The following is a 26162-nucleotide window of genomic DNA, read 5'->3' as shown; positions in this document are numbered from 1 at the left end:
TGACGCCAACAGACTTTTTATAAAAAAAGAATATTGTCCTCCCCCTCTTCCCTTCTCCTCACACTTCACTTCACGCTCACCTTCCCCTTCACGCCTCCAAAACCACTTGAATTAAACCGCATCCACCTCCATCACCTCCATCACCTCCATCACCTCCATCACTCCAATAAGCAATGGCCTCATCCCGACCCCGGATCCCTCGATCCATCCTCTCCCTAGTCCTCCTCCTCTTCATCACCACCGCTCTCCTTCTCTCCTCTGTGCAGGCACAAGAGTCCCCCTCTGCATCTCCCTCTCCTTCAGAACAACCGACCGTGGCGTCAACCGAGCCACTGACCCCCACCCCCACCGTCGATCCTGTTACCCCTACCCCGGATCCTGCTGTCCCTACCACAGACCTCCCTACTCCCACAAGTGCTCTCCCAACAACCACTGCCGCCCCCATACCCTCTGCCACTCCCATCTTCTCGACCTCTGACGCCTGTGTCAGCTGCAAGAGCAATTACCTTGCTGTCTACAACTGTGCGTCAAGAATCCCAGTCAACGGCAACCTGACGACCATCAGTCAGGTCTTCCCCTTCTATCAGTGCATTTGTCCAAACGATGGCGAGCTGATCGATGCCCTTCAAGAATGCAGTGTCTGTTTGCGCCAGACTGGACAGCTCACGTATCTCAATCGCACCTTCTATAACGTTACAAACCAGGACGTCAAGGCCATGAAGCAGGCCTGTCTCGAGACCTCGGATGGACTCAAGGTCCCCAACAAGGCAGGAGGCAGGTGGGACATGCTTCTGTCCGCCGCTGCTTGGGGTACCATCTCAGCGATGGTCCTGGTGCTTGTACCTCTAGGGGGACTATAAACTGTTTTTCTATTTACTATTGTTAATCCATCGCAGCATAGTGTTTTACATTCAATTGCATCTGAGCCATACAGGCGGGAAATAAAAATAATAAGCGGATGCTGGCCATTCATCCAAGACAAAATACACTCGGCCATGCATATCATTGTCTGAACAGTCCGGGTACGATGGTGTTGCATTGGTCATCGTTGCAACATTGAAGAGTAGGGGTCAGCAAGGCGTCCATGCGTTCTGCCCCCTAAATTGTAGCCATGGTGTATATCACTCTGTTTTCAGGCACGACCTTTTTGTTTGTGACGAGATTCACGCTCGCGTCCATTGACGAACCAGAATGCGACCCCAGAATAAGACTTTCTGACGCTCGCTCACATACTACGCTTTCTTCTTCTTTCTTCCCAACTACACCGCCCCGTTAACGACCCTTCCGCCTGACAACTCTCGCTACACTTTACGGCGCCTCCACCATCTCAGCTGCATTCGACCCATTTTGTTAATTGACCTTTACCTCCCGTTCAAGTCACTAACCTCATCGCTGTGGACCCCAATCCACAATCCCCATGGACCACAACATGACAAAGTATGCATCCCTGCTGCAGACTGCCAAGGATGAACAGGACCGAGGCAACCTGAAGGTAGGAACTATGCCCACTATACACCTCTTTGACTCGCTGGTGGACATCTGTCGAAAAGCCCCTGTATGCCACCTTGGCTGACTTTAGCCTTGGGCAATTGCCTCGATCGATACATCAGAGTGCATATACATCCTATCTCAAGGCACACGCGGTCATCACAAACATCCTCGGGACGCAGGTCATCTTTAAGAATCAAGGTAACAAAGTCTGCAGTGTCTCTAATAGAGAGAGCATGTTGAAGCGCATTTTTCAAACAGTCGACCACCAAGGCAGCCTTAATAATCTTTTAAGCAACTCACCAGAAATACCTTGCTCTTCTCTATGTCGACATAGACTCGCTCGAAGCGGCGCCTGACAACTGTGGCCAGCTCATTGCTCATGCTCAAGAAATCATGCGTCGGATCAAGGATATCGTGGATCAGTGCAAAGCACAGGCCACGTCTTCGACCTCGATCATGTACAAGCAGCCTAAGTCCTCAACCTCGAGCTCGCTTTCACTCTCAACAACTGTCCGACCAGGATTGACTTCGTCACACCCCTCACAACGATCAATCGCTACGATATCACGGATCACCAAACGGACAAAGAAGAATATACCGATGATACCTATTTCACCCCTGACAAAGCAGGCGCTCTCACAATCGTATGCGCTCTCGCAGGTCAGCCAGAGGCTTGAGCAGGCAAAACAAGGATTGAGCCCACAGGGAAATCCCTCCCTTTCAGTAACCCGCGATCTCGCCAACCTGAGACGACTTATCGAAGATGTGCGTATTCAAAGGGCAAAATTGGACTCGATCAACCTTCAGGTTCACTCTGTCGCCACCTCAACCATCATCTCATGGGAACCGGATCTGATCGCCAGGCAACTGACCATTATCGATACGCAGCTCTTCAAGGACGTTATTGTACCAAAGGACCTCGTTCGGGCGGATCGCAAACTATACCCTGCTCAGCACTGTATCGATTTCGAGACCTATGTCGCCCACAGTGTCGCTCACCTTTTACTCGTGGAGTGGAACACTTGTCGTCAACCATCGCCAGTCAATACCCCCGCAGTATCCAAGGACCATCATACACATGCTCCAGTCAATGCAGTAGCACACATGATCAGAGTTGCAAATATCCTCTTGAACGTCTACAGGAACTTCAACAGCTTCATGGCGGTCATGAGGGCGCTCACTAGCCCTGAAATCAAGCGCATGCACAAACTGTGGTCCGGTGTCAGTTCCAAGGCAAAGGACAGCTTCAAGCGACTCATTTCGATCTACTGTGCGCACGACAACGTCCAATACTACAAGGAAGCACTTGTGCAAAAGCTGGACGCTTTTCAGGATGTGGGCAAGGACGCCGTCATTGCTATTCCCTGGATGAGATACCATGTGGATGAGGTCAAGGGGATCATTAATTCCTATCTGACAGGACACGAACCCTCAGGCGGATCGGCCGATATTGTCCTGTCCGCGCCGGGCGCTAGGAAGCTGTCTGCAGTTACTGCATTGTTGATGCAATGCCGCACAAACGGATCCAGCGCTTTCGATCGTCAGGACATGGATGACCGAGCCTCACAGTCCGGATCAACACATACCAAACATCGCGAACCAGTTCAGATCGATGGCCTAAAGGCGCCACTCACGCCTATCTGGGACTTGGTCTCTCTTGGCGCTGGCGATATTGCGCTCCATCACTGGCTTCTGTCGCGCCCATTCCTCAACAAACATCAGCTGATTGACGAGAGTCTGGAGATTGAACCACTGTTCAATGGCGAGGAGCTGCCATGCTACGAGGCGCCATTTGACAATGACAACAGCGAAGAATCCGAACCGATGTTGGGGGATGCAGCGCAGGACGATTCTTTTGAGCATGTCATCCCTCCAGAGCACGATCTTGAGCCTTTGCCCGAGCCGTCAGTACCGAAGCCCAAGGAGAGACCATCCTTGCCACGGACGCCAGTTTCGGAAACAGAGATCAATCAAATCATGAACGAACTGTTGGACGATGATGCTAGTGACAGCAAGGGACTCTTTGACGATATCAACACGGATTCGGATGATAATGTCGACCAAGCAGAGCAAAGGCCGGGTATTGGTCAACCACGAGCTTCGTCTGGGCGCTCTCGTGATGTTCTCAGCTTCTTGGGCATCGATGCAGAGGATTATTCGGACAGCGACAATGATGGTGATCAAGACAACAGGATGGTACGAAAGCCTTCCACTTCTGACAAGGGCAAAGGAAAGGCAGTTGAGATCGACGATGCCGAGGAAATCAACAAACTGCTCGCTCAGGTTAAAGGCCTGGTTCATGAGTCAAGGAGTCATACTGCAGATGTGGAGTCTACTCGTGCGTCCGAAGGTCTTGGCTTGGACTTTCAAGGTGACGTCCATGAGGGTCGGGATGACGATGAATATTTTAGCTCTAATAGGAAGACCTTTGAGTCTTTCGAGCAGGGTGACGAAGATGGGAGGGAGTATGTGAGCTCGGGCAGGGCATTCGAGCCCTTCCAGCAGGGTGACGAGGAAGATCAATTCGACTTTGACGGTGAACAGCAACCATCTGGAGAAAGCCCATCTGGCGTTGAAGGCCCATCTGGCGTTGCAGAGGTATCAACCTTACTGTCTCTGGAATCACTACGAAAACAGCTCAAGGATGTAGGCCGGCAATCGGATGCCATCATTTCAACGAGTGAGGCATCAAATAAGGGCGCCATCCATAAGCAGGAGGACAGGACGTCAGAGACAGTCATCAAGAGGACCAATTTCAGCTCTAGTCCGCCAATGTCACGAATCACTGCCTCAGCTTTGCAAGGATCTGAGGATAGTATCGATACAGCGAAGACATCTCTGACTAGCCATGGAAGGCTGAACTCATCAGAAGACGGTCGCCCAGCTGGTGTAGACGAGTCAACGGGAGCCAGCCCTTTGAAGGCAACTGAGAATGGAGCCGCTGAAGAAACACAGTCGAGCGAGGACAATGCGGCGTCGCCTCCTGTCGTGTCGATCCAGGAGCTGGACAAGGTACGAGATGATTTGGCTTTTATTTTGTGCAGTGCGGTATTTAATAATGTTGGACATTCGCCAACACGATGCGAAATCATTTGAACCAATCCGCTATAGAAACCATTGGATAGCTCTCTGCCCTCTTTCGAGAGATCAACGTCAAGTTCACCCTCCGAATCGACGACAGCGACGAATCTGATGACGACGACGATAGTGACCAGTTCTCATGCAAAAGTACCCGATTCAGAAGCCAGGCCCTCCCAGTTGGGAACAAGTCCTCTGACAAGCGATTTTGAGATAGGAAGCATGGCCTCCGCATTGGACGAAAAAGAACATGGCGCCGCTGGAGAGTCATCCCAGCCTGTAACTGTATCCAGCATGTCGAGCAGTCCGGAATACGACAGGAGCAAGAGCCCAAGGCCCTATAAGGACGATTCGGCGGAGTGGACCGACTCTGCAGAGTCGGAGAAATTTAAGGGGGCAGGAACAGATACAGGAGGGAAGACTGACGCAGAGAACAATAGTAGCAGTAGCGTCGGGCAAGGCGATAAAAGTTCAGCTGAATCGGCTGATGGCCGCGCAAAGACGAACAGGCAACGGCGACGGATTGCTGGAGGCGTGATTTCGTCAAAGTCCCTCATCCCGAAGGTGTCCAAGTCCTCTCTCTCCAGTGCTTTCCAAGAATCAGCGTCTGGCTCAGCAGTAGATCATCAAACAGATGAAGAGCATGGACAGGAACACGAGCAGGGACAAGGACAGGTACAGGACGAGACTCACAGCAACGTACAGGAGGAGGAGCATTCCTTGGGATTGGGTACGGAGCAGCATGAGGGCTCCCAAGATACAGGTGACGAGAACATAAAGAGAGCAGGAGGCGATACTACGACAGAGACCAGTAATGCTGATGTGAATGCTACTGCCAGATCGTTACCCGAAGAAACAGATGCGAACAAGCTGGATCATGATCAGTAGCATGAGCTGAAGATTCAACATTGCCACAAGTGATGAAAAAAAAGTATAAAATAAAGATGATGCTCTTCAAAATCGCAAGAGGCATTCAAGGAGGCATGAATAAACGAACGGAGAAGGGGGAGCAGCAGGAAAAAATGAGCGGGCATTATTGTCGACTGTCATGTACTGCCATTCACCCTACTCCACATCATTCAAGGTAAGCATTGACCAGAGGTTGTTCTTTAAAACTTTGTCCGTAGAGGGAGGCTGTATCTTTGGGAAGAGATGGAGCTGCGACGGAAGGCAATCAAGACGACAGGAGTCAAGTCAAGCCAAGTGCGCATGTATAGCAAGCAGCCTGTCTGTATCTTCACTCCCTCCCTTTTTATTTTACTCTTGGGCTCATGCATACTTGCTCTTTCTTTTTTTTTTTTTTTTCCTTTTACTGGGCATGCCCAACTTTTTCCAGGTTCTGCTTTTTCAGCCTAGGATGTGGAATGTGGTTGCGAATGAAGCAAATCGCAATTACTTTTTTCCGCTCCTCTCCGTCCTTTTCCTCCTCTGTTTCTTATTATTTTTTATTCTTACTCGCCCACGCACTCTCGTACGCTCAGTTGCTTTTCTTCACCTCTGATGTGTTCATTCCACTTTGCGAACTTCATTATAATTTATTTTACTTCACACAGCAGCGTCTGTGCGCATGGATAAAGTTGGTGATAAAAATAGTCTCCATTTGCTGTGCTACATTCTTTTTTTTTTTTTTTTTTTTTTTTTTTTTAGAAGAACCGATCTTTGTGCACACATCATTCCTAATTTCACATTCTATGCACAACCTCGCATACGCTTCCACTAAAGGCAACCAAACCGAGGTTACCCGTTCCCAGGGCCCTCTCCGCGAACGCCCCTCACCCTTACCCTCATCCTCATCCTTACCCTTATTCTCCTCCTCCTCCTCCTCCACATTCTCGTCCTTCTCTAGCGACAATCAGGATGACAAGGACTACAACGAAAAGGAACCCAATACCTCTTACACGACCGTTCATTCGACTCTCATGAGTGCACGTCCGCTCATCGACTCCAGCCGGCCCGGACTCGAAGAGCACATGGATGAGAAGAAGCCCCGCAAAAGTCGACAAACAACCTACTATATTGATGTCGATTCACAATCCTACAATACCAGCGGCATCAGCAGCGATGCGACAGGGCACGACCGGTTCAGGACAGTACGGCCACGACGACGTCCACCTTACTCCGCAGCAGGATCCTCGGTCAACGACCCACCAGCCTCTCTCTTGGCCGCGATGGAATCACCACTCCCATATCCGAAGCTCGAAAAGGCAGGGCCGTATCTGACGATTGCGGCCCTACAGGCGTATACGATCCTTACGGTCGTACGATGCCTTGCAGATTCAACGTGGATTGAATTAAAATTCAGTGGCGACAAGTCTGGGGGGAAGAAGGGTGAGGATATAATGCCTCATTGGGGGGCGATCGGGAGGAGGGAGAAATGGTTCCTGGGGTTTGCGATTGCGTTTACGTTGATGAGCTGTGTGGGTGTGACATTGAGGATCATGGATAGGATGACCTGGTTGAAACGGACACCGGTCGTCGGTGCTTATCTTCAAGGCAAGAACAGCGTAACCGGGAAAATCGCGTCGTCTATGGGGGAAACAAAAAAAAAAAAAAACGGCGGTACTTTTTTGTAAAATACTCATGCTTTTTGCTATCGTTTTTTTTTTTTTTTTTTTTTTTTTTTTTGGCTTTCCATTTACGATCGGCCGGTTCTATGTACAGCCGCATGCTGTATTGCTGCAATGTCGTCGTTCCTGAGCTCGCACCATCTATCTGCAGATTCCCAGTTCTCTCATGGGTTCCTGGCGTGTATGGTGACCGTGATTCTGTCGGTCATCGTCGCAATCATGTTGACGATCGATTGGTGGCGTGGGTTCCCGTCCGCAGGACTTTCGGCGACACTAAAAGCGTTGATCATCTCTTCATTTATGATGACTTTTGTCATTATCATCGGCGCACTCGCCTATACCTTGCTCGAGAACTGGACCTTTGATGATGCCATTAACTTCTGTATCGTCTCATTTTCTACTATCGGTAAATTACAGCTCAACGATACGCCTGATTTGTCAGACCTTAGCATACTTGATTTTTTAGTGATGATTATTAACGAAGACCGATTCCGTGGTGGGTGTTCTGACAGGATATGGGAACTTGAGCCCGACGTCGGTCGCAGGCCGGATATTCTTCTTCTTCTACGGTCTCTTGGGGATCTGTTCCATCGGTTTCTTCATCGTCTCGCTCCGTAACGCCGTGATCGAGCAGTTCCAGTGGCGTCTGGCCGAGCAGTTCTCTCGCCCTGCGCACATGACCCGTGTCCAGACACGGATGTCTGCGAAGGATCTGTCTTATCCGATGGCACGGCTTGAAGAGGAGCAACGTGTCAAGGTCATGGTCAAACGCAAGATGATCCTGAGGATGGTCTCGATCTGGATTGTGCTCTGGTTCGGAGGCGCGGGCGTGTTCTGCACGTTTGAGCAGTGGTCCTTTCTCGAGTCGCTGTATTTCTGTGTAAGGTTTTTACATCGCTCAACAAATTTTCGCTTTCATAACATTGCTGTGTTTCACTTTAGCGACGCGTTTGTGTAACTCTTTATTTTTTTTATTTTTATTTTTTTTTGATAATCTACAATAGTACGTGACACTCACAACGATCGGCTTTGGAGACTACGTGCCCATGGAACCGGGATCGATCGAGTTCTGGAACATTTACGTATTCGTTGGCCTCACCATCTTTGCTTATATCCTCTCACTCATCTCCGAATCCATGATTTCGCACATCCACCTCGTAGATGATGAGGAGGTCGACGAGGACAATGACCTCTTTGGATGGGAGCAGTCTGAAGATCATAATGTGCCGGTCATGATCAATGACCAGACCGGAAGCGGTAGCAGCGGTGAGGTTCTGGGGTTGGATGGGCTCAAATGGTTAACGCAGCCACTCAATTGCGTCTTGTTCCAGCAGGATGCTGTTTACCAACAGGGGCGAGCTCAAACTGTGTCAAAGAAGGCGCTAGATCGTCTGCGTAACAGATTTCATCTTGTGGTTCGAGCGAGCAATAACGCTGTCCACGCTATTGACACTGTAGCTGGATCAAGAGAAAGGAAGTGCTGTATGATGCATGGGCGAGAGAGAGATGCCGGGTTGCTGCAACATCAGAAGCATCAAGTAGGACCACAGGATCAACAGTTGAGGCATCAATTCAGGTGCATGAGTTCTGCAGGACGGATCTTGAAAGTTCCATCCAAGGGACGCAAACAGATGATGAATGCAGAGTACTATGCAACCTACGGAGGGCCACCGCCCATCAACACCCAAAGCGATCATGTCATCATCTCCGGCAATACCTTGCACGGCAGCACCGACAACATCAGCGCGGATATGGGCCACAAAGACCCGCCGATGGGCAATGCACCTGCATTTATCAAGTTTGCAGACAAGTACAGTCTACCGCACCAACGGATCATCTGTAGAATGAGCAACAAGGTTGCATCCATGAGCCGGCGAAAGTCCTTCCAGGGAAGCAGTCGATCTACCGCTGGATCGCCTGTCTCTGCTAGGAGCAGCTTCAGCAATAACGGTAGTGGACACTTTCAGCCTCAAGGACACGTCTACGGAACAGCAGGATATCACGACGTAATGGCGCGGCGCCGTCATGCCACTCTTATGGCCAGCGGTGAGACGAGTCCACGGGATAACAATAGCGACCGGGGCTCAAAGGGGCGTGCTTCTATCGGTCACATAACGTATGAGAATCACACCGACAGCTGGCATAACGATGTCGTAGAAGGAGTTAGGGATCGGGATCCACATACACATCACGATGAGCGAGTGCACCAGCACCATGGTTCTCCTCGAGAGCTGCAATACCTGCAGACAAACGCATTGCAGCACCAACCTCAAGTCAAGTTCGAGTCTCCCAGAGATGCCGTGCGAGACATGGTGAAGCCATGGGAGAGCATAACACCCCCAGGACAAAGGGTCTTGTTCGAGGAATGCCATTTTGAGTCTGTGCGACCATCGCAGCAGAATGTACAGCTCAGTGCGCCAGAGGCCGCAAACCTTCAAGGTTCAAGTCAGAAATACGAGCAGGCGACTTTGAGGAGTCTCAAAGCGCCGTGGCCAAGCAAAGACGAAGGCATTAGCATGGATGACAACGTGAAGGCCATGAAGGCGACTGGGGAGAGTATTAATGATCTTGAGACGATACAAGGCTCGGTAGAAGGAATCCATAGGCGGAAGCACCAGCTGAGCGTGGCCACCAAAGTTGGCACGCTTTCGAACGAAGATCCTCTGGACTCGACTAAACAGGATTCATTTTTCTCTTTTCATCCACGTCAGAAGAGATTTCCTTCTGATGATCCGCCGGATACCCAAGGATCACCAGCAGCTGTACTAGAGGATGAACCCCCGCCCTTAGCGCAGTACGACGATATCTTTGCTTCAGATGAGATGGTACCGCCACTCGATTCTCAGTCTCGCTCAGAGTCAGGGTCATTTTATCAACGGCAGCGATCTTTTATTAGGCCAGTTGTGCACTGGGGCTCATCCCGAAGCTGTTTTGACTCCTCCAGTACTGGAAAGCCTGATATAGAGACTGTTATGGAGCAGGAAGCAAGTTGCAGTACGCACTCGCCGTTCTTTGATACGACCCATGCAGAACCACCCCCAACGGATCCTACTTTCAGTCGAGGATCAAACAAATATTGCAGAACCCTCAGCAGAAATATACCGCTCTCGCGATCGTCTTCAATCGCGATAGAGATGAATGTCAGCTCCTTTGACAAAGAACCCAAAATCCAGGGACTCTCCGCGCGTTCAAAGACGACGTCGACTTGAACCATATCGCGCTGGAACTCCAGCAAGTGAACCGAGGTCGAGCGGAACAAGGCAGAGCTCAAGTACCGGCAAGCTGAGATCGAGACACAGATGAATCCTCTTTTTCAAGCAGTGATTATCCAGTACTTTCACTCCGGACGCAAAGCAATGAGGATATTAAAAAAACTTACTCCATTCTCATTTAGTATATCATATGCTGGTTTTTATACAAGTGTAAACTTATAATACTATACATGGGGGAAAAAATAATTAAGTTTCAACTGCTTCTGCTGCTGCTGCTACCACAGGTGTGCCCGCAGCCTTGCCCGCAGCCTTGCCCGCGTCAACATCAGGCTCCACCGCTTCCGCAGCGTTCAACTGATCCACGGATACAACCAAGGAGGAACCTTCCTCCTCTACCTCTTTGTTACACCACCACTGCACGACCTGACCCGCAGCCATATCGAGCTTCTGCTGCAACCGGCTCTTGAACTTCCGGCCCAACCAGGTGTTCCCAAACTTCCGTATCACTCTTTCAATGTTTGGATAACTCTTCAGAATGACTTCCACACGATGCATCTCCGACAGCTTTCTTTGCCCTGCATTCATCATCGGGCGCCTGTGGTGATGTTGTTGGTCAGGATCCAGACGACAGTCGACCCAGGTCTCTATCGACACCTCCTCACAATCTTCCTGTGTCCCCTGCATCAATTGCCTTTGCTGCTGTCGATCCTGAATGGCGTTCGAATGTGAAGATGCACCCAGACCCTCACACTCGGGACCATTCTCAATTCTCAAGAGCGTCATCCCCAACGACACACCCTCGATCAACTGATCAATCGTCGCCTCCAGGACATATTCGCACCAGTCCCGGAACTGTGCCTGTCCGGCGTGCACCGTCTGGTTCCACTGCTTCCACGCATCGAACGCGATCGCCAAGAACACCGTCCATGGCGAACTTGATGTTGACGGATACGCAATCTCTGCAGAAGACGACGACGACGACGACATATCCATAGCTCCAGGAGCCTTCCAACAGCATGCTACGGATGTCGATAATGCCGAAGGTGGAAGCGAACCCGGCATCCTAAGCATCACTTCGTCCGGTCGCGAAGAAGAAGAGCACGAGGAGGCCGTCGACAAGGTCGTCAAAGCCGAGATACCCAACTGTCTCGGCAAGCGCATGGCCTCATCCACCCCCATCTGTTTCGACTTGCTCTTCCATTCCTTACCACCCTGTTCTTGCCCACCATTTCCGGCATATTGACGAGACTCCCTGGTCGGGATAACAAGACCTGCAGCCATGGACGCTTGTTCGCGCTGTTCCTGTACCTCCTCCGCCGTAAGCGGGCGAACCACCAGCATAGGCTGGCCATTCGAATGAACACCTCTGATTTCAGTCCACATATACTTTTTATCATCATCCTGATGATCGACCATCAGGCCTGCGGCCCTGGACGTCAGCTTTGGATCGGGCACTGCACTCGGATCAACCCACTCCTCAAACGACTCCCCCTTGAATTCAATGATGCGCGACAAAGAGCCCTCCTTTCTCTCAAGGGGTAACTCCGGGTCCTCTGTATTGATCGGATGTCGCTGTTGGGATGCTGGAACGCGCCAGCGGATCCGAAATGGCGCAGCGAGGGATTTACAGACCCGATCTAATCCTCGGCAGAGTGTGCGGATATCATCTGGATGGGTGTAGGACATCACAGAGGTATTGGCCATGGCCCGGATCGAAGCGTCGTCCTGAAACATGAACCCGCTCGACATCATCGTGTTAGGTTGGATATGGGAAGGTTGTTGCTGTTGAGACGTAACATAGGCGTGGTCGATGGTACCGAAACGCGTAACATGAAGCATGAGCAGCCCAAGATCTTGGCCCTGCTGCTGTTGCTGTTGTTGTTGCTGTTGCTGTTGCTGTTGTTGTTGCTGTTGCTGTTGTTGTTGCTGTTGCTGTTGTTGTTGCTGTTGCTGTTGTTGTTGCTGTTGTTGTTGTTGTTGTTGTTGTTGTTGTTGTTGTTGGGAAGAGGTAGAGATGATCGCCTTGGAATCGTGTAACATGCTAGTCGACCAATCATCATTCGGATTTGCACAATAGAGTTTTCGGTGGGTCACGCTCCCGCCGAACCTCGTGGGCCTATCAGGGTCCGGCAACAACGACAAAGGTGATACAGACGACCGTGGGGGTGATAATAATGATGTTGTTGTGGGGGCGGGGGTCGAACCTTCTACCGTTCTGGCTGATGACGGCATGGATCGAGAAGTGGGTCGAGAGGATCGCTGTTGGAGTTGAAGAAGTCGGCGTCTCAGATCGTTTCTGGCCGTCAATCCAAGACGATGTATTTCGGTCACATCCTTGAGGACGTAGACTCGACAGGACGACCGTGTCACACACGAGGAGGAGGAGGAACCTTGATTCTGCGACAGATCTTGCCGATCTGTCGACGCACTGACCGACTCTGCTGACAAGGATTCCATTGGTGACGAGGGGCAGTGTTCGGTAACAGAGTGGATGCATCCATGGAGATGGCGCGTGTCCCTGTGTTTCCGTGAACGGCGTTTGAAGGTGACGCCGTCAGCCTTGGTGATATTACTGCATCCTGCGAGGGCGAGGGCGAGGGCGTGCTCGGAAATGACGAAGGGCTGGATCGTGGTTGTGTTACTGTTGTGAGATGCTGATGCTGGGTGGAAGTCTGGATCTGGCAGGAGGATCTCTGCGATGGGCTTGCCTCTCAGATACTGTGCTGCGATGGCTCGTTGGTGGGCAAGAGTCGAAGATGTTTCGTCAGGGTGGTCGAGGCTGTCTTCTGAGATGGAGTTGGTGGGGGGGGCGAGGAAGAGGTCGAGGGCGGCGGTGTCGAGGTGCAGGATATGAAAGGGGTGGTGATCTGTGGTGGTGATACAGCAAAAGGTGCGAAGAGGGCACTCTGTAAGCGAATGCATAATGAACAAGAAAGGTTAAGAATGAAAAGGCAGGATTGTGGAATGGCTGGAAAGGGGGGGAGGGGGGGAAAGTAAAAAGAAAGTGGGGAGGGAAAATGGTTCAAGGAAGAGCCTTTGGACGAGGATGTGGAGTGTGACAGAGAAGGAAGCGAAGGAAGTGAATACAAAGAAAGTGGCGTGGTTGAACTGGACTCGACAATCGAATGAGGGATGGAGTTGCGGTCGAGAGGAGGAATGGTCGAAGGAGCGATGTGGTGAAGGAGTGAGGAGTGACAACAGCAACAGCAACAACACACAACACACAAAAAAAAGAAAAAAAAAAAAGGAAAGGATCATGCAGAGTCTCCCCATGATCATGATCCCCCCCAACCCCTCCTTCCCCCCTCCCCCCCTCCCCCCCTGGAGTTCACGAGTAAAACCCCACGAAAAATAGGGTTTGGTCCTGTTGCACTCAGCCAATGGGAGGCAAGTCGACGAACTCGCGTCTACAGATAGACCAGGCGGGGAATGGTGTGGACACTTCGCCTTCTTGTCTGCCCAGGGCATGGGCTGCAGTAGTCTATCACTGTCCATCCCCATCGGAAGACAGCCTGTCTGTTGACTAACTATCGTGCAGAATAAACTTCCCACCATCCATCCACCTCAAAGATGATCTCGGAAACTAACTAGCCAGAGTCAATATACAGCCCACTTGATCAGAGAACTGTCGTGTTGCTGATGCTGAGTCATCGTGTGCAGCTGTGCAGCTGTGTTGTTGTTCACTTCGGACTGTCGCCGTGAAACCAGATTACTTGGAGATACGGTTCAATGTTTGGTAGAGCGGGAGCGCAGCAAGCCAAGCCAGCAGCGACCTGCAGGATTACTTCAGTCTCTGGAGATAACAGAACATCGCTGGGAGACAGCGACCATGGACTTCATTGTGCAATTACCCAAGACACCTCGTGGCCATGATTTTATTACCGTTTTTGTGGACAAGCTATCAAAGCAAGTTCATTTCGCCTCCAGCAGCACAAAGGACACAGCATCAGACGTGGCGCGCCAATTTTTTCACAACGTCTTCAGGCTCCATGGCATGCCTACCACTATCGTCTCCGACCGCGATTCCAAGTTCACAAGCCGCTTCTGGAAGGAGTTGCACCGCCTCATGGATGTCAAGCTAGCAATGTCGACTGCCTTCCACCCTCAGACCGATGGACAAACAGAGCGCGCCAATCGAACTTTGGAATATATTTTGCGCGCGTTCGTGGATCAACGACAAACGAATTGGGATTTACTTCTATCAGCCGCAGAGTTCACGCACAATAATTCGGTTAATGCCACCCGTGGTCACTCGCCATTTTTGAACAGTGGTTTCCATCCTCGCGTCCCGACCTCACTCCTCCGTCCCCAAAGCGGCCCCAACCCCAGCGTTACTGAGTTCGTGGGGTCACAGAGTACCCCATTGATTGTTGCACAGGAGGCAATTGCTGCAGCGCAGGAGCGCCAGGCACAGAATGCGGATACCCGTCGACGAGATCATGATTTTAAAATTGGAGACAAGGTGCTACTCAATGCAAAAGACCTCACTGTTGCAGCTGATCGCAATCGCCTGACCAAGAAGCTGCAGGATTGATTTATTGGCCCCTATACAATTCTGGAGCAGCACTCGCTAGTCTCTTTTCGCGTTGAGCTGCCACCTACTATGAAGATCCACGATGTCTTAGAGGCTATCTTGGACCATCGACAGCGAAACAATAGGATAGAATACCTAACCCAATGGCATGAATATCCCAGGGAGGATTCGACATGGGAACCGGAGAACAACCTTATGCACTGCACTCGACTCTTACGACAATACAAGCGCAGCCATGGAGTGTGAATGGGAAGGTACAACAGGATTACCACTCGGTTACCCAAGCTGCATGGTTGTGACACACGGAACCAGGATGGGGCCCGGCACTATGGCAACACTGTACAATAGGCCACAGACATGTATGTATAGACCCAACTTATGATCATTAAACAGCATATATTCCTACGCATTCTACTTGACCACTCCCCTTGACTCTGCTGCTATTGCAATTATGGAGTGGTCAGAAAGTCGCGCCCCAATATATCTTTAAACTAGCTTCTCAATTCAATTAATAAGGTTGAATTTTAATATATAATAATTAAGGAAAATAGGGTATTTATTAAAATATATTGGGCCGCGACTTTCTGACAGGGACTCTAGTTACATACATCTTTTAAGATCGCCTTTTACAAACAGAATCCTTTCTCTTCTGCTGTTTTGTCGGGGCTGTGGTGGTGGTAAATATCTGATGTAATGCATCGGACAGTTCATGCCGCTTGTCATATGAGGCAGGCATTGCATTGTGTCTTTTTTCGATTTCCATCTCTATACGAGCCGCCAGTTCCAAGCAAATTTGGATAGTCATCTTCATCCTGCGTCCGAACTCTTGTTTTTTCAATGGAATAAGAAACGTGTTGAACTGACACAGTCGAAACGTCCCTTGGAAATCAAGTTGCCAGAGTTTAGTCTCATCCTTGTAAGTGCATGAGCCGAATACAGCGAAGTCACGAGGAGGGACAGCCTCACGGCAAATAGATCCCATCTGGCTGATCCATGAATCCCTCATTGCACGCACCAGCTTGAATTCATCCTGACGCTGCTTGTCTGCATTGGGGTTATGGATCTGTGAGGCCTCTGCAAGATAGATTTGATCACTCCCGCTAAAAGCTAGTCCGTCGCTGTACTGGCCCGACTCCATGGTGTCCAAGAGGAGATCTTTGTCAAGATTCTTCCGCTCTTGGACCCCAGTTATTAGGGTCTCAAGATGACGGGATTCAATCCCTGTGAGGGTCAGTGCTCCTCGAATGAATGACCATGCGAGGTCCGTAAACCCTTCACGTTCATTGATGTTCTCGGGTATCTCGGAGTGGAAGGTGAAATAATGAGCGCTAATTGACATAAAAATGAAAAATAAAATCAGACCTTCTCAAGAAAGCAAATACAATTGCCGGAGACCAAGCGATGGGTAATGCTTACTAAGACATCATAATCGAGATCATATAAGCGGCGATTGGGTCTTCCATATCTTCCTTCTTAATTGCCCGAGCAACATCATCGTAGTTGTTCGATGTGAAAACACGTTCTGATATTGCCTGAAGAGTCGGCCATTTGGCATTCATATCGGGAATTATGGCCACCCTCTTTGCAGCTGATAAGACATCTGGAAGCAATTCTTTCGAGAACATAGAGCCAGAAGTCATATCAGCGATACCGTTTCGAATGAGGGAGAACGGCCCGAGGTATTTCGCTCGAAATCCACGAAGTGTTGCGATCAAATCAGTGCTATTACAACTCCACGAAGTTGCCTGAATCAGCGTTTCAAAGTGTGTGAGGTTCCTGGTTGGGTCTGTTAAACAAGTTAGAAACAAAGAATTATCTCAAATCAATACAGCGCTTCTCAAGTGCTATTCCATACCTGGAAACTCGGCATCATCGTTTTCGCCTTCGGTCGGCTCTTCAATGTCGTCAGTTGATATAGACGTGTGATGATTCGTAAATGGTCCATCTCCTACTCATTCCACCAAATTGGATATAAGTTAGAAGCACCATCCAAGTTTAGACTAACATTATCAGAATACTATCATAATAGTGTTATCATTACCGACAATAGTTTGGTTTCCAGTGCTGGTCAATGGTTCATGGGCGAGTGTAGGAAACGGTACCGGGCTAACAGGCTTCTCCTGGAAGTAAAAGAATGGTTCGTTCAGCGACATAGGCCTGACAATATTATCACAGTAAGCAACCCAACTTTGACTTTACATCTGAATCTGAGTTCCACGTTGGAGTCCGTAGCAGTGTTGATGGTGATAAAGCGTCCAGGCCCTCTAGTGATACTTTAGTCATCATGGCATTTCCTGCTAGCAGCAAATTCGCGCTCGACCGAATGGTGTCCCTTTGCACCTTCTGCGATAGATGTTGGACGAAGCCTTCCGTTGTACGGCTGCGTTGCCTCTTTCCTGGAATGAGATTTTGGTGTCGTTTTTCCTGCTGACGAAATGCAGGTACCTTTACAAAAAAAAAAAAAAAAAGGTAAGCCTAGGAGCAAAGCATAGTAGAAAAGGATTGCTATCTCAGTTTTTTCATACCTCCGCCTCCTCAAGGAAGTCTGCTGCCCACCTGTGACCCCCATGTTAATCGCGCGTAGGCTTGCCCGGAAAGCATCGGTTGCCGAACCAAGGTTCGGGAACTGAAATTGGTTGTAGAATGAACTGGCACAGGCCCAAAGCGAGTCATATGGATGACCATCAACGATGTATTTCTCTCGGATGAGGTGATTGTCGTCCTCAGAAGAGTTGCGTTCGCATTTCGACATGGTACGGGTGTTGTTGGGATGCACGTTGCATTTAGTTGATTATGATTATGCACTTTTTATTTAATGGCCCAAACGATACTGCCTACAAGCCACACCAAGTAAAATATAAAAAAAAAAAATATACTGAAACGCGTCTCTCTCTATCTCTCACAAGGTCAGTTTCTTTCTTGGACTAAATGATTTTGTTCAAAGTAGTGTGTGTTTGCATTGCCGATTCTTCTGTGTGCCTGTGGAGGTATATCCAGGTCAAGCGGCTCGCGTTCACAGTTGAATCAGTTCCAGCTTGGCTGGTAAAGGCGGCAAACACACACTGGTGGTTTGCAGTCTGTTTGAGTGAATGACCACTCATCAGCCTGCCTCTTCACTCTTGAATTCGAATCGAGTCAACCCGCTGGAGAAGTGAAGGGCCATCCAAAATCATTTGTGTCCTTATGTGCGAGTTGTTCAAATGGTGTGTGTTTGCATTGCCGATTCTTCTGTGTGCCTGTGGAGGTATATCCAGGTCAAGCGGCTCGCGTTCACAGTTGAATCAGTTCCGGCTTGGCTGGAAAGGGCGGCAAACACACATTGGTGGTTTGCAGTCTGTTTGGGTGAATGACCACTCATCAGCCTGCCTCTTCACGCTTGAATTCGAATCGAGTCAACCCGCTGGAGAAGTGAAGAGCCACACAACCCAACCTACCATTATGTTTAGAAAAATGGTAAAAAATGAGCATATCTTGCAGAGTTACTAATTTGACGCTGTTGCCACCACTATCACGCGAGTACCTTTGTCATCACTCTCTTCTACCGTCCAGTATCCTTTCATACTGTTCTGGAAGAACCTTAGTTCGTCAAGAGATTAAGGGCAACGGATTAAAAACAAATAAAAAACGCGTCTTTTCACTTTTTCTCGCTCGTCAACAAGCAACAACCTCCGTTCCAAGCGCTTTTAGCCTGTAAGTATAGTGATAACGATATAATTCATTTACTTTTCTTTTCCGCTTTTATCTAATGCGTTCTCGTTTTTTTTTCCTCTTCTTAGTTTTGATATGGACCAGAATAAACCTGATATGTTCAACATGCATGCCCTCAGCACTTTTCTTCCTTGTGGGATCGACGACATAACGGAGAAAGACCTTATGGGTTCTGGTTTGTTAAAGGAAGAGTTCGATCTACCAGAAGGCGATCCCGAAGACAAACCGGGGGCGGACGACTTGGAAGACCAAGTCACTGCAAAAGCCCATATTGAAATGCAAGAGTCGCGCTTCAACGATGTCTAACACCTTGTCAAGGAAGTTGATGGAACCCGCTCCATGGATTGGCGTCCCTTTAGTAACCGAGCCATCAGTGTTTGCTCACCGCTGCCCTAATGAAGATATAACGTACCAGCCAAAGGTATTCTTCATACAAGAGTAGATCTATAGAGGGTGGATCAACACAGGTGGGATGGATCATTGGTCCCATTGGCGCCTTAACAAATTAATTGAAACAGCTGCCAGCGGTAGAAACGACTACCTATGGCATGAGTCTTGGTTTTGTCATCGAGCAGGCAATCCAGATGTCCAGCGCCGTCGGATCCTCTCAAGATTTGTTGTAATGCCGCCTTGTATGTTCAAAATGTTCCACATCCAGCTCTCGCTGGTAGAGGTTCAAGTGGTTTGGTTCGGATCACGTACTATCAGCACAACCATGTCTTGGGATGTACCAGCGACTTTCATTACCAGCGTATCAATACGTAATTGAAGCAGAGCATTCGCTATTATGTGGGCATTGGGCTCCCCAACCGTCAAATTCGAGCCAAGCTCACGCTTCCAATATGGCAACTTCATAGTTGTCTTGCAAACGGGTCTTGCACCTTTGGTCCCAAAGTTCTGCTCGGAACCATATCGTAAGGAACCTTCTGTTCGTTCGTTGTAGTGCAGTTCGTCCCCTTTCTCTTGTTGTTGTTACAGTAGCTTCCTTTAGTTTACCCTTGATCGTCCCGAGTCCTCCTCTCTACCTGAGTCGAAACTCGTTTTTAGGCCGGGGTTTCTTAACAAAACGCGGCCAACAAACTAAATTTGACCTCTCTAAGTGCAAGTTAAGTTTATTGGCCGCTGCAACAGTAGTCATATACGTAGTAGTCTATATATATCCATGCACAGCAATATTATTAAAGGCAGTTCTTGTTTCCACTCCTCGTCTTATTACAGCCGCGTTTTGTTAAGAAACCCCGGCCTAAAAACGAGTTTCGACTGTAGACGTTACACGAGGGCGAGGGAGTAATTTGACTACAAACATGGCTCCGTTTGGCGAATGCTGCAACGATGGATGTGTGTCTTTGCACTCTTTTCCCCTCTTTTCACACTTTCCCACTTTCCCACTTTCCCTTCTTCCCACATTCACCCTCCTCCAATCCACCAGGAACTGTCTCTTATCTTTCTCATCTTTTCTCGCTTTTCTGTCTGTCTCTCGTACGTCTCTGCTCGATCTCAATAAGCACAGCCCAGCGGCTACTCATTGGTAACAAAGACACAGTTTATCTGCCAAAAGCCCCATCCCTGAATGTGCCTGAACAACCACAGTCGAGTCAAGAGTGCTACTGCTAGAGTGGCCGAGATCAGGGGAACAACCATTCATGCGCAATGGTTAATAATCTTTTCTTTCATGATGATAGAGATCTCTGCTAGAAGTGACGAGAGAGGCGAATATCACTCCGCTCGACCGCCTTATCCGTGGGCAGACCATCTTAAACAAAGAATTAGAGTAGAGAACCTTGCAAGGGACGGACCGTCTCCTCGACTGGTGAAAGACAAATTCCTGTTGAGGTGAGGCACTGTTTCTTGTCACTCGACAGTAGCATATAGGCATGTTTTAAGGTTATTAATCCTGCATGCTTCACAATGGGCAGTTGGTATCGCTGGTAGGAGGCACAAAGAGGACAAATCTTCAGGACTACCTCTGCATCCAATCAAAGGAAACAAGAGTCGAATAAACACTTTCGAGGTGGGGCTCCATCACTTGGCAGAGTAGCACATATGTCTAGTTCATGCATCTGCTATGGATATTAATGTCTTTATTTTACGAAGCTCATTCTGCGCATTACTCTGTAGTATAGCCATGCGATTAGTCATGGTACTGAATCTCTGTCAAGTATAAGTACGTATACTGGCTACTCGCACAGGTATATCAACCGACCACAAGGTCACTAATATCGCCGCCACTGCTCTATGATAACAGGAGAAATCCCCTCAGAGAAGCAACATGTTTGTAAAACTTTTTCGTCACCGCGAAAGGCTCTCTCGCCGCAAAAGGAACTGAAGCTCGCCAAGGTTTACGTGGAGAATGCGCGCAAAATCAAGGATCGGAAATTGCTTTAGTTTGTGCGACGATGCGAGGCTGCGTTATCCCGGTGAAAAGAGCTGGAAAAAGACTCTTACAATTCCCCTATCCGTCGAGGATCAAGCCCTGCGCGATGGATTCGCTGGGCCTGTCTCGAGCACGCCAACCTATTGGAGAGCTTAGGATATAGCGAAATGGCGCAGGTCAGCTACAAGAGGGCAGAAAAGTGGGGGTAAGTGGCAGGTACCTGCTCTCTACTTGTTCGCATTGGCCGGTTACTTCGAACGTCGTACCTAACGCACCTCTCACTTTGTTGACTGTCCTCTGACTTCAACAGCCATGTGCGTCCTACAAAAGATCCAGGTCCTGTAATTTCCTCTGCCACCGACAGTGCCTGCCGCGACATGGCACGGTCCCTGAGGATATCTTTCCTGATGACATGCGTCAGCCCACCGTCAAGATCGCTTACCAGAGGCAGATGAGCGACTCAGCGAACTTCCCAGCTCGCCTACTGCCTTGGCCTTCTGCAAGTGACGCCGTCGCCCGAAGGGTCTTTGAACCAGCTGCAGGAAATTGGGTGGAATCCACAGAAAGAATGCAGAGGAGAAGGAGAGACTCAGGACACTGGCGACAGATGTGATCCGAGCATTCACTCGCGATGAACTCAAGGATGCCAAGGCCGTCGCAGAAGTCGTATGCCTGGGCCCGGTTCTCGAGAAGGATGACTTTCAACATTTGCTCATGCTCTTTGTCAATGGCATCGAACAGCCAGCCTGCTGGATGTGCAGTCCCTCGAAGGGCTGGCGCAACTGATCCAAGGCGCTTCCCCAGGTTACCTCGACGCTGATGACCTAGTCACGATCTTGCGTATCCTCAACACCCGCCTACAAGACACTCACAATCAGTCTCCGGCTCACATCTATCATCTGACACTCGCCGTGTCCAATGTCCTGGATGCCATGGCCGATACCAAGGTCTCAGGCTTAAAGCGTGTAGAGCTGCACGAGCCACTCTCTGCCTATTTGAATGGACTGCAAGGCAGCAGCGACCCTTACTTGGTGTACCAGGCTGCCTACGCCTTCCAAGCGCTGCAGTGCGTCCCAGACAACGAATCACCCTGGCAAGCAACGATGCGGCGCACTGGAATTGTTTTGAGAGGCGTCTCGGGCTAGTTAGCGCGTAAAAGGCCTGGACGTCAACGGCTTCATCACAGGACTCGGACATCTTCAGGAGGGACTGGGAGAGGTGATCCAGGTAGCGAAAATCGGTATGAAGGTGTGAGCGCACTGGTCGAGAGTGGACAAGGACTTTGGAATCTCTCAAGGTCGGTCTCAGTTTCAGCCAGAAACGTGCCTGGTATACAGCACTGCGCGGGACAGACACGCTGCTTCGGGACGGTCAACTCGCCAAGTTCAAGACCCTGGTCTGTGAAGCACCTTGCCGGCGTGATCTAGCCTTTCAACTAGGAGTATGCAGCGGCTGAGGGACCTTGCCGCCAATCCACTGTGGGACATCGAGTCTCGCCAAGGTGCTGTTGCGTTCCTGGGTGAGATGTACCGAAACGATGCAGTGTGGGGCCAGCAAGCCTCGTCAAGCAATGGATCCTCCACATCCTTATGCAGCTGGCTTCGACATTTGGCTCAGCTATGCCATGTATGTATGATGAATGGATATGTGAGAGGCTGTCGGTTTATTATGAAGTGTGGAGTTCACGGCCTAGCAGGTACTAATAGCGTACTATATTCTATCGTGATCTACGCGATACATGGTGTAGGTGTCGAATCTTTGTTGCAAGAGCTGGAATCGAATGGCGATGAGACGAAAAGGATTCTTTATCAGGATTGCCGAAAGGAAAATCGAGCTTACATCCGCTGCAGGTCAACCTACCAACCGTCGCGTCTCCATCATTGCTTGATCTTGCCAAACAAGCCTGACGTTGAAGCCGACCTGAGACGACTAAGAAAGCAACGATTGAAGGAACGAGGCGAAGTCGTTTACATCCCCCTCAAGCCAAGGCTACCTGCAAGCGTCCGATGACAACTGTTCGACTTGACAAAAGAAGTCGAAGGCTCCTGAGCAGTGACCATAAGGTGATGCTCCTGCTGGGCGGTTCAGGTGGAGGCAATCGACCTTTAACCGGCAGCTCGAGTGCGACTTATGGGATGCCTATAAGAAAAAGGAAGGCAGAATTCCGCTACTTATCAGCTTGCCCGCAATCGACAAGCCAGAGCAGGATCTGATCGCCAAACATCTACGGAGGGTAGAGTTTACCGAGCCCCAGATCCGAGAGCTGAAAGACCACCGCAAATCCATCTTGATCTGTGACGGGTATGATGAGAGCCAGCAGACACACAACCTGTACACGAGCAACCGACTGAGTCAGGTGGGAGGATGGAGCGCTCAGATGGTCATTAGCTGCCGCAGCGAGTACCTTGGGCTCGATTATCGGGATCGGTTCCAGCCAGCAGATGGCAATCACCAAGCAGAGCCAGCGTTTCAAGAGGCGGTCATTGCGCCATTCTCTATGGATCAAATTCAGGAACACATAAGGAAATATGTGTCCGCGACGAGGCCGCTCTGGCAAGTGACGGACTACTTGAAGGCCTTAATCTGGTTCCCAGCCTGCAAGACCTGGTCAAGAACCCCTTTATGTTGACGCTGTCCTTGGAAGTACTGCCGCGTATGGTGGATATAGGACAAGACCTCTCGACCGTCCGGGTGACGAGAGTTGCGTTGTATGACCAGTTTGTGGAGCAACGGTTGGAGCGAGGCAAGAAGCGGCTCGTTGAAAAGAAAGACTTGAGCTATCAAGAGAAGAAGATGTTCGAGAACTTGTCCGATGATGGTTTTGCGCAGAACGGAGTTGCCTTTCTGAAAGCGTTAGCGGTAGCGATGTACAAAGAGCAAGCGGGCAACCCAGTGGTCGAGTACTCTCCCCTCCGCGATCAAGGGACATGGAAAGAAAGTTTCTTTAGCCGGGAGAACGAGAAGCAGCAGTTCTTGCGTGAGGCATGTCCTCTAACGTGCAGTGGCAATCAGTACCGGTTTATCCATAAATCACTGCTGGAATACTGCTTGGCCCGTGCGGTGTTTGAGCCGCGAGATGGAGAGAGCGTGAGTCGCGCAGCCTTACCTCAAGCCCTGCCACGTCGAGGGAGCGTCCATTCGGTCATGAGCTTCGAAGATCAGGCTACTGTAGAGGAACCCGTGGCAGCCATTGCACAGGCCGTACTCGATTCACCCTTGTCACGGAGAAGCTTTGTGGGTGAGCTGTCGATTCTGCAATTTTTAGCAGAGCGTGTCCAACAGGAACCTCTTTTCAAGCAGCAGCAGCTCGCAACGATCGAATGCTCCAAAATCAACAAAGAGGCACGCAAGGCGGCGGCCAATGCGATCACGATATTGGTCAGAGCCGGGGTGCTGTTTAACGGCGCAGATCTGAAAGGCATCCAGATTCCAGGAGCGGACCTGAGTAGGGGCCAATTCGATTCTGCACAGCTGCAAGGGGCAGATTTGAGAAATGTCAATCTTCGCAATATTTGGCTGCGCCAGGCCAATTTGAGCAACGCACAGATGGGGGGCGTGCAGTTTGGCGAATGGCTGTATCTGTTAGAAGATAGCGATGTGAGTTCCTGCGCGTATTCGCCAGATGGGAAGTTCTGTGCGGTAGGTCTCAACGACGGCACGATCAGTGCGTATCACACTTCGACTTGGGCAAAAGCCCACATCTTGCGTGGTCATACTGGCTCAGTTATGAGCGCGGTGTATTCGCCCTGCGGCCAGCAGATCGCCTCGGGAGGTTGGGACAACACGGTGCGACTGTGGGACGCGCAAACCGGTGCACCCAGTCCCATCTTAAGCGGCCATACCTTCATTGTTTGGAGCGTGGTATATTCGCCCAGCGGCCAGCAGATCGCCTCGGGCAGTCGGGACAACACGGTGCGGCTGTGGGATGTGAGTTCGGGTCAGTGTTTGGCAGTTGTTCAAGGCTTTTATGGATCAATCACAAGCATAGCCTGGAACTCTACTCCAAACGGCACCTATTTCGCAACCGGCTGTTGGGATAAGTCTGTTCGCATGTGGCAGGCTATAGAAGAGGAGGACCGCTATCAGGTCCGCCTGCATTGGAGTTCGATGCATGACAGACTTACCGTATCAAATACCTCTATCCAGAACGTACAAGGCTTAAGCAAGATAAATATGTGGCTATTAGAGCAACGTGGCGCTGTGGGCAAGCCGATTCCGCCTTTGGGCTATCGCGAGGCAAGCAAAAAGCTAATGGCCATGGCGTCCGTGGCGTATAAACTCAAGGCGTCGTCAAATCACAGTATGGTGGATACCGCTGCCACGGCCGATTCTCCCGCTGTACAGTCAGCAAATCCAGTCGATTCGACGAATGTCTTTTCGCTTGCTTGAAAGGTGGAGGTGATGCAAATAGGAATTAGCAACGGTACCTCGATTTTTTGCTCATTGCCAATCTTTTAGCGCATGGATTGTGCTTTCTGAAGACAATATACAGAACAGTAGATAGATATAAACAAAAAAAAGGCTAAAAGGGCAATATTATCAAAAGATTGAACTGGAGCGGCAGGCCAACCAAACAGCAACGATTATGGAAAAAAGGCAGCTTCCCCAAAACGAGGATCCATTAGTAGGCTAATACGATTAATGCAATTGTGGGGTAGGGGATGTGGCGACTCATTGGTCGTTCTCTCGTTTTCACAAAGAAAAAAAAAGCGCCAAACGCATGTTTGGTCCGCCTAGTGTACTTGCTACCTGTAGATGCATCTTGAAATCTTTGCATTGTGCGATGCATGAAAAAAAGGCAAGGAGTTGGGGTTTAGCCATGGGCCAAGAGCAAGTTCGCCAATAATGAGCACTGAAAAATGTGAGATCGAAAAAGGAGACGAGATTGGCTGTATGAGAGACAACGCGTTTTTGGTGGCAAATTCAATAAGGTGTGTTAATAGTGGGTGCGTTGTCTGGCTATCATTCCCACACACGCGCCCCTGGCGACTGCAACGACCAATTGCATCCATCCTAGATATTTCCAACGCGCTGTTTTCTGTGTCTGATGCAGACATCCCTGCTGCACTGGATCCTCTGTTTGTATACTTTCGTACGACATGCCACCAGTTATTGATTTGCTAATGGTATGCATAGACTACCGCGCGCATCGCTTTTTTTTTTTGTGTTGGGGAAAAAAATTAAGGGCGTGTGCCCTT

The 26162-nt window shown here is 49.8% G+C and overlaps 9 protein-coding genes across 9 annotated transcripts; 6 read left to right on the top strand and 3 right to left on the bottom strand.

The window, feature by feature from the left end:
* Nucleotides 1–173: 173 nt before the first annotated feature.
* Nucleotides 174–860, top strand: BC939DRAFT_506968 (uncharacterized protein; the record flags this gene model as incomplete). The annotated part of the gene is made up of 1 exon (XM_051560845.1): nt 174–860. The coding sequence occupies one exon, from the start codon at nt 174–176 to the stop codon at nt 858–860; it is 687 nt and encodes a 228-aa protein (XP_051407946.1).
* A 652-nt stretch (nt 861–1512) lies between these two features.
* BC939DRAFT_311288 (uncharacterized protein) lies at nt 1513–5537 on the top strand. The gene is made up of 3 exons (XM_051551457.1): nt 1513–1689; nt 1826–4503; nt 4603–5537. Exons 2-3 carry the CDS (start codon nt 1885–1887, stop codon nt 5455–5457), a joined length of 3474 nt encoding a protein of 1157 aa, XP_051407945.1. The 5' UTR covers nt 1513–1689; nt 1826–1884; the 3' UTR covers nt 5458–5537.
* A 684-nt stretch (nt 5538–6221) lies between these two features.
* On the top strand, nt 6222–7153 carry BC939DRAFT_464450 (uncharacterized protein). Its single transcript, XM_051557373.1, has one exon. The coding sequence runs from the start codon at nt 6261–6263 to the stop codon at nt 7140–7142; it is 882 nt and encodes a 293-aa protein (XP_051407944.1). The 5' UTR covers nt 6222–6260; the 3' UTR covers nt 7143–7153.
* A 432-nt stretch (nt 7154–7585) lies between these two features.
* Nucleotides 7586–10531, top strand: BC939DRAFT_311321 (uncharacterized protein). Its single transcript, XM_051551458.1, has 2 exons — nt 7586–8016; nt 8141–10531. Exons 1-2 carry the CDS (start codon nt 7813–7815, stop codon nt 10343–10345), a joined length of 2409 nt encoding a protein of 802 aa, XP_051407943.1. The 5' UTR covers nt 7586–7812; the 3' UTR covers nt 10346–10531.
* BC939DRAFT_464447 (uncharacterized protein) lies at nt 10524–12325 on the bottom strand. The gene has a single exon (XM_051557371.1). It carries the CDS (start codon nt 12185–12187, stop codon nt 10595–10597), a length of 1593 nt encoding a protein of 530 aa, XP_051407942.1. The 5' UTR covers nt 12188–12325; the 3' UTR covers nt 10524–10594.
* A 3029-nt stretch (nt 12326–15354) lies between these two features.
* Nucleotides 15355–16793, bottom strand: BC939DRAFT_311241 (uncharacterized protein). The gene is made up of 3 exons (XM_051551455.1): nt 16738–16793; nt 16299–16658; nt 15355–16210 (listed from the first exon to the last, which is right to left on the bottom strand). Exons 2-3 carry the CDS (start codon nt 16520–16522, stop codon nt 15496–15498), a joined length of 939 nt encoding a protein of 312 aa, XP_051407941.1. The 5' UTR covers nt 16523–16658; nt 16738–16793; the 3' UTR covers nt 15355–15495.
* On the bottom strand, nt 16357–17699 carry BC939DRAFT_311257 (uncharacterized protein). Its single transcript, XM_051551456.1, has 6 exons — nt 17439–17699; nt 17082–17327; nt 16924–17002; nt 16738–16830; nt 16612–16668; nt 16357–16494 (listed from the first exon to the last, which is right to left on the bottom strand). Coding segments are annotated over exons 1-6 (606 nt in total). The 5' UTR covers nt 17568–17699; the 3' UTR covers nt 16357–16492.
* Nucleotides 17700–17784: 85 nt separating this feature from the next.
* BC939DRAFT_464442 (uncharacterized protein) lies at nt 17785–18686 on the top strand. Its single transcript, XM_051557370.1, has 2 exons — nt 17785–18572; nt 18659–18686. Exon 1 carries the CDS (start codon nt 18066–18068, stop codon nt 18366–18368), a length of 303 nt encoding a protein of 100 aa, XP_051407939.1. The 5' UTR covers nt 17785–18065; the 3' UTR covers nt 18369–18572; nt 18659–18686.
* Nucleotides 18687–24510: 5824 nt separating this feature from the next.
* Nucleotides 24511–25353, top strand: BC939DRAFT_402087 (WD40-repeat-containing domain protein; the record flags this gene model as incomplete). Its single annotated transcript, XM_051552653.1, has 1 exon — nt 24511–25353. The coding sequence occupies one exon, from the start codon at nt 24511–24513 to the stop codon at nt 25351–25353; it is 843 nt and encodes a 280-aa protein (XP_051407938.1).
* Nucleotides 25354–26162: the final 809 nt, after the last annotated feature.

The sequence above is a fragment of the Gamsiella multidivaricata genome, assembly GCF_025024155.1.
Source record: "Gamsiella multidivaricata strain RSA 2152 chromosome Unknown BC939scaffold_83, whole genome shotgun sequence".
Lineage (NCBI taxonomy): Eukaryota > Fungi > Mortierellomycota > Mortierellomycetes > Mortierellales > Mortierellaceae > Gamsiella > Gamsiella multidivaricata.
Note: the sequence above shows the minus strand (reverse complement) of the source record. Positions and strands in the feature narration are given on the sequence as shown.

What these genes read in the sequence shown, in the direction of transcription:
- BC939DRAFT_311288 (XM_051551457.1), top strand. Translation starts at nt 1,885, where the DNA reads ATGCGTCGGATCAAGGATATCGTGGATCAGTGCAAAGCACAGGCCACG. An exon ending in CGATCCAGGAGCTGGACAAG is followed by an intron (nt 4,504 to 4,602) that starts GTACGAGATGAT and finishes AATCCGCTATAG; the next exon opens with AAACCATTGGATAGCTCTCT.
- BC939DRAFT_464450 (XM_051557373.1), top strand. Translation starts at nt 6,261, where the DNA reads ATGCACAACCTCGCATACGCTTCCACTAAAGGCAACCAAACCGAGGTT.
- BC939DRAFT_311321 (XM_051551458.1), top strand. Translation starts at nt 7,813, where the DNA reads ATGACCCGTGTCCAGACACGGATGTCTGCGAAGGATCTGTCTTATCCG. An exon ending in TCGAGTCGCTGTATTTCTGT is followed by an intron (nt 8,017 to 8,140) that starts GTAAGGTTTTTA and finishes AATCTACAATAG; the next exon opens with TACGTGACACTCACAACGAT.
- BC939DRAFT_464447 (XM_051557371.1), bottom strand. Translation starts at nt 12,187, where the DNA reads ATGCTTCATGTTACGCGTTTCGGTACCATCGACCACGCCTATGTTACG.
- BC939DRAFT_311241 (XM_051551455.1), bottom strand. Translation starts at nt 16,522, where the DNA reads ATGACTTCTGGCTCTATGTTCTCGAAAGAATTGCTTCCAGATGTCTTA. An exon ending in ATCTCGATTATGATGTCTTA is followed by an intron (nt 16,211 to 16,298) that starts GTAAGCATTACC and finishes TATGTCAATTAG; the next exon opens with CGCTCATTATTTCACCTTCC.
- BC939DRAFT_311257 (XM_051551456.1), bottom strand. Translation starts at nt 17,567, where the DNA reads ATGGTCATCCATATGACTCGCTTTGGGCCTGTGCCAGTTCATTCTACA. An exon ending in GATTAACATGGGGGTCACAG is followed by an intron (nt 17,328 to 17,438) that starts GTGGGCAGCAGA and finishes TTTTTTGTAAAG; the next exon opens with GTACCTGCATTTCGTCAGCA. An exon ending in CGATGATGCCGAGTTTCCAG is followed by an intron (nt 16,669 to 16,737) that starts GTATGGAATAGC and finishes CTTGTTTAACAG; the next exon opens with ACCCAACCAGGAACCTCACA.
- BC939DRAFT_464442 (XM_051557370.1), top strand. Translation starts at nt 18,066, where the DNA reads ATGTGCGAGTTGTTCAAATGGTGTGTGTTTGCATTGCCGATTCTTCTG.